This window comes from Crocodylus porosus, unplaced genomic scaffold (assembly GCF_001723895.1).
Source record: "Crocodylus porosus isolate Cpor-Errol unplaced genomic scaffold, CroPor_comp1, whole genome shotgun sequence".
Classification (NCBI taxonomy): Eukaryota; Metazoa; Chordata; order Crocodylia; family Crocodylidae; genus Crocodylus; species Crocodylus porosus.
The window spans coordinates 88,038,268-88,044,565 of NW_017728947.1; the positions used below are offsets into that span (position 1 = coordinate 88,038,268).

The 6,298-nt window shown below is 39.4% G+C and overlaps 1 protein-coding gene across 1 annotated transcript in view; it reads right to left on the reverse strand.

Annotated features, from left to right (window-relative positions):
* The window catches only part of TTC7B (tetratricopeptide repeat domain 7B), a 208,784-nt gene extending 203,926 nt beyond the window's left edge, over window positions 1-4,858 (reverse strand). The window contains exon 1 of the mRNA XM_019551144.1: window positions 4,694-4,858. Within this exon, the coding sequence (XP_019406689.1) occupies window positions 4,694-4,832 (139 nt within the window). The 5' untranslated portion in view covers window positions 4,833-4,858. The remainder of the gene's footprint in view (window positions 1-4,693) is intronic.
* Window positions 4,859-6,298: the final 1,440 nt, after the last annotated feature.

The window sequence follows — 6,298 nt, forward strand, 5'->3', positions numbered from 1 at the left end:
TGAATGCATGAGTGAGTGAATGAATATGGTATCAAGCATACCCAGTCTACTGAGAAAGCAGCCTTGAGAAGAACAAACAAACCATCTACAAGAAGATAAGGAGCAAGCAGACACCTCATCTCCCCAGTCTCAGGATATTGTAAATCAAAGTAACTCCTTACTGTCCATCTTACCATCTGCATGTCTAAGCCATGAGGTATGTGACTAGAGCCAGCTCAACAGCAACAAGGTGACTGGCTAAGCAGGTTGCTAGGGGCACTGCAGCAAAGTCCATCTAAACTAAGTATAAAAGGACAGTGAAGACCAGGCCCTGACAATGTCGTATACCATCCACATCAACTCAGGAGAAAATTAGATGTCGTATGCCATCCCTCCCATAAGATCATCGTGTCCAGAGGCACCGCAACTGGCCATTGTGACTGAACCCAAGCACCGGTGGATTGGCCTGTGTGTATGTGTGCAAGTTAGAATGGTTTTAGATAAAGCACTGATTTTCCCCCGCTTGATCTGTGTGTGTCACTCAATAGAGATCTTGGTTGCTGAACCCATGCATTGGTCTTTTGTTCAACACTAGCAGAGAGGGTAATGAAGGAAGCATTGTAATGGCCTAAAGATAGGCAGCAAGTTGATTAATAATTTGAGGTGTGAAGAAGATATCATCTTCATTGCCTTAATCAAATCCCGTAATTCCTCAGATGATAAAGAGGCAATATTTCTTATAGTGATATCTTTTACTGAACCAGCTATATATTAGCTGGGATAAAAATCAGGAAAGCTTTTGGAATGCAAGACATTCTTCCTCAGGTCTGAAGATCTGGTTAATAAATTGCATACAGTGGGGGGTAGTGAGCGGGGAAAGGAGTACAGACTGTCAACTGATTTCTCAAAATACAAAAACAAATAGCCATAACAAAACAGCCATGATTTGATGATTCTGACAGAGGAAAAACCTGAATGGATTAAACAGTTTTTTGTACCTAGGCTCAGCTGGATTAAGATTGTTCTTGCTATGCCTAATTTTCTTCAAATATTCTGTTTATATGAACTGTCATGGTAAGCATGTCAAGGACCTGGAAAAACAGAGGGGTCCATTCTGAACAAAAGACTTCAGATGCAAGTCAACTGTATGGATAGAGGCCATGTTTGCAAAAGCTGGACCTTGAATAAATGAAATTCAGAGACTAAAAGCATTTGAAATATGCTCTCTTATCAAAAACTCTAAGCACGTCAAAAAAAAAAGTGAAGGGAGTGGAGGGAAAATGTTAGAGAAAAACCTGGCATAGCAGAATATTTTTTTTTCTCCTCAATTAAAAAGAAAGTTAAAATGCTTTGGGCATGTGGTTAGAGAAAGAGACTTCAATCAAGGATCTGTGACAGGAAGGAGCAGAGCATGGATAAGATATGAACAAACCTGGGAATCAGTTGCACAATAAGATTAGCAAACAAGTGATAATGGTAGAGAGATCCTGCTTACCATAAATCAATCACCAACCTTGAAATAAGGAGAGTTGAACAACAACTTTAGATCTAAATGACCCATTTTTGGCAGAGTGTTCCATCATACCAGATTCCAAGGAAATCTACCTGGGCTCTGTGGAAACTCTATTAAAATTGATCCGTCTAAAATGCTGGCAAAGGGGCAGTGGAATTCCAATTGAAAAATTGGAATCCCAATAAAAAATGTCTAGGATTATTCCCATCTGGCTCTAACATGAAGTGGTTTTCTGCCCACAATATTCTATTGCCATGATGCCAGGAACAATATTAATGACCAACATAAGTATTTTGCTGCCCTTGCATACTGGCAGTTTATTTCTATGCAACTTAATTATTACCAAATCCCTTGCCACCCAGGTGTGGTTTTCTGATAGAGTTCCCGTATCATTGTGTGGTCATCAGATGGAGATAGAAGCAAGATTAAGTTAAAAAGCATGCTTTTAGTGGAAACAAATACCCCTTTATTCTATAACTGAATGATTTCTGAGTTCTCTTTGTGAATGTAACAGCCAGCAGATGGCTTTTGTTCTTTAGTTTGATGACAGGATTGTTCTAAATCAAGTGCTGTGGAGGTGTTGAAACATGGAATTTTAATGTTTTGGAGAAGGAACCAACATTTTTGATACAGGCTATTTTATCTCACTAAATATTTTAATGAACTTCTGTGTATGATTTACTAACAACCAATTTTCAGGAGACAGCTTTTAAATGCTCTTGCTCTAGGAAAACCCCATACAGTAGCTTCCTTTCTTTCTTTTATCCTAGGTAGGGTCTTTACAGAGCCAAATCACAGTGAATTTCACAGGCTTCTTGGATTTGAGACAGTCTTCTTCAATACTCTAGAGACCCTGGGTACTCCGTAAGCACAAGCGAAACAGAATCTCTCTCATTATTAGTGTAGCCATAAGTTCAGGACAACCCAAAGGATTCCAATCAAAGCCCAAAGAGCATTTCTCAAATGGTTACAAAGACAAAACAAAACAAGGAAATGTTCTGTCTGGAACAATCTCTCTTGACCTGTATCAAGTAAAAGAACAATAATTTTTACAAAGCTTAAGCATTAGATGTTTCAGCTCTCTCATAAGTGGAAACACAAAACTATAAAATGAGTGCCCATAAGTCAGAAAGAATAGGATTAAAGTACTAGAGCGCTCTGGGCATAGCACAGGTAGGACATGACCTACCTTCCATAAAGGGGTAACAGACTGTGAGCAGTACATATACCAGATAAGCCAAGGGAGTCAGGACAGAAGCCTGGACAGACCAACAGAAACTTCAAAGCATATGGGCCCTGCCTTGTCAGATCTGTGAAACCCATTAAAAAGTCTTTATATTTCCTCCTATCCCACTTGAATCCAAGTAACCCAGTGTTATAGGAAGCATCTTTTGACCTGCTGTCATGTCCTTGACTTCCGTATAGAGAATACACAATGCTTGTTCAGAACTCACTGGCAGATTGAGGTGGCAGAAAAGTCAGCCTCTTCCAAGACTAATGTTAGAAACATTTTTTGATCAGTTGTCAGAGACTACAACCGAAACCTCTTCCAGAGACAGCAACACAGCTTATGACAGCGCACTCTTATCCAGCCTTAAGAACTTTTAAATACATTCCAAAACCCAGTCTAGCACGGCAAAGGAAAGCAAAAACTTCCGGACACAGCAAATTCTAACCTATGACATGAACTGCCATGCTCCCAAAACAGACCCAGCCACAGGATGTGTGCACAATTATAAGTGAAGCCTCTAAACTAAGGTAGCACTGCCACCCTTAGACACACTACCAGTATTGCATCTTCCACTGACATGATAACTGTTCAAAACACAAAAGCAGAGAAAAACAAATTCTTAGACTTCGTTTTTTTTTGTTTTTTAAGTAGACAATCAATGAAAGATCAAAATAATACCCTAAAAGATAAATAGTGCTATTCCCAAGTTTTTATCTAGGAATTAGTGCTTAATTTTGTAGAAATAAAGTTTATGCTAAGGCACTTCGGTAGTTAGGAAGAGGGATCATGAGCCAGGAGTATACATGGTTCCGTGATATATACACATACTTCTCTCTCTCTCATGAATATTAATGCATCATACTTTTCAGAAGCCAAATCCTACATTCCTAGCTGCCTACGCAGGGGTGTTATCAGAATTAACATGTTATAGGAGTTTCAAATACTCAAAATAAGATAGCCATGCAAAAAAAGTCATCATTATAATATTCTAGTTATGAAGAAATTAACAGAAACGGTCAGATTGAGGTTTAGCCCATATTAAAAAAAAAGTAAAGGACAAGTTTAGCACTTCCAATGAATCCTACCCTCCTAACCCCCACCCCATCACAGGGAGTCAGCTTGAGCATTTCTGCTGATGGCTGCTCTGAATCCCGAGACAATCCCTTGGGCAGACATGTCCCAAGCCATTACACGATTTTACAGATCAAAACCAACCGCATAAACTCTACCAGGAGATGGTCTGGCTGCTACTGCCGGTCCCACATCTCAGCACAGGTGTCAAGTGCTCATAGTGGAACACCCTGATAAATAAGTGAGCTGCTGTATTCTATGCCTTTCCCAGTTCCCAAATGGCTATAAAATATAGTATTAGAGTGAATTATCATCTAGTCCCAAGATGAAAAGCTGTTTGATCAGGGTTGTCAGAAAAAAGAAAAAGACTGCAGTCACCTAGCTAGGCATAGTTGGTGAAAGTCATCTTGGTTACTATTACAATATTCCAAGTTGCTGTTACAGATGTTGAACATGACTAACTATGCAGAGAAACTGTTAAACTACCATAATGGTTATCAAATGCACAAAACTTAACTAAAGATTTTTTTTCTGAGATTCGTCTCAGTTTTAGGATTAGGACAGACTATTCCTATTTAAATTTGATAGGAGGATCACCTTCTATCCTATATCTATTTGTCCAACATGTGTTTAAATAGTCGAGATGTTAACTCTTAAAGGTTGGGGGGGGGGGAAGGGGCTAGAATGTAAAAACATCAGCAGTCCTTGCCACCTAGCACAAGGCTCAGATTATTCTAAAGGGAATGAGAATCTGTGTGTCATTTATAAAGATTTTAGTATCCCAGAACACTGCTGAAGGGAACAGAACACTTGCTCACACTGTATTCCATCAACTGAAAGAAATCTCATTTGAATGAAAGAAATAGCTAGATTATTTAAAAATACAATGAAGATCATACCTTTGGTAGAATATGCTTCAGCAATCATCCGCAGCCTATAAGGTGGTACAGCAACTAGTTGCAAGTCATCAACTCCAATCCTGGCATATATATTAAGGGCTTCTCTGTAGTCACCTTCCACATAATTTAACTTGGCCATAGTCAAGTTGGCTTCTTGTAAGAATTCTGGCTAGAAAGAAAAAGATTAAATTACAAGTTTTCCCCATTGATCTGCATCCTAGTAATTTCCAATGTACTGTAGAAACTTCTTCAGCAACATCTTTTAATTCACAGACCAGGGTCTCTATTATTTTGCAAAAATATTTTCACAAAGAAAAAGAAACAAAAAGAAAAGCCTTTTTCTCTTTCAGTAAGGTGAACAAGAACGTCAACTCCACTCCCCCAAAAAAGGAACCATCACCAAGCTACAGAACACAAATTGCATCATCATTAAACACTGGTCACATTGCACCTGGAAAGGGTTATCTGTATTATGTAAACACTCAGGAACTTGTTCGAGTCAAGATCCTCTCTTGCTACATGCTATTTTCCCACTTCTCCTTTTACAACATATTAGCATCACACATTGTCACCCCCAAGTCTTTAGTCCAACATGACAAGCAGAGGGAGACTATTCTGCCAATGTCTGATTTCAACCAAAATGTATGCGTAACACATAAGTGCCTCTTCCCTCCTCCCCCCCACCCCGTTTCCCAAACTGCTTCTCAGCTTAATAATTTTAATTTAGCAGATTTCTTGTAAACACCATGTGAGAAGAGTACTCAAAAAGGATTCACTGAGAGAGTACTAAGTTACCTCCTGAGTCCACGGAGAATATGCCATGCAAGTTACAGAGATGGCAGTAGAGGACAACAAAGAGGTGAGACTGATGTGGACACAGAGAGAGCAGACTATGCAGCCTGCAACTGTGGTTATGTAGAGAAAAAACAGAGTTATCAAATACCTGAAAAACGAGGATAAATATCCTACATCCAGCAGTAAACTGTAAACCAGACAAAGCATTTCATCTGAACAGCAAAAGGCGAGGCAGAATAGGCTCCAACTAGACTCAAGGACAAAACTTCTTATATGGTTCTCCTCCAAAACAGGAGAAGTCTTCAGTGTTGAATATATACATTAGCTTTATTTTCTTAATACTTTATTGCGGAAGGAGATACCACAAGGCTGGTCTCAAAAACATATGTGAAGGGCTTTGACAATTAAATACAAAGGGCTACAGAAATCCAAAGTTATAAGTCTTTGCAATAATGTATTTACATGGAAAAATGCTGGTAATAAATAACCTCTCTCATAGTTACATTTAAAGTTATGATTTAAACATTCCTGAGGCCAACTTTCTTTTACTATTTCTTTAAAATGGGGGTTATCAACCAGGGGTACAAGGGAAGGCCACAGGGGGTACCAGCAACAGTGCAGGGAAGCAGGGACGCCAGCATTTTGCGCTTTTGTTTTCACCGGCACCGCCAACACTACCAGTTTTGCTAGCGCGTGGGGGGCCCTCCCTCCCTGCTCATCAATTGGCCGCCAGGGACTCTCTAAAACCCCTGCTTTAAAATTGACACAGAAAACTGGACCAAATAAAGGGGAGGGGAAAAAGGAGTAAAA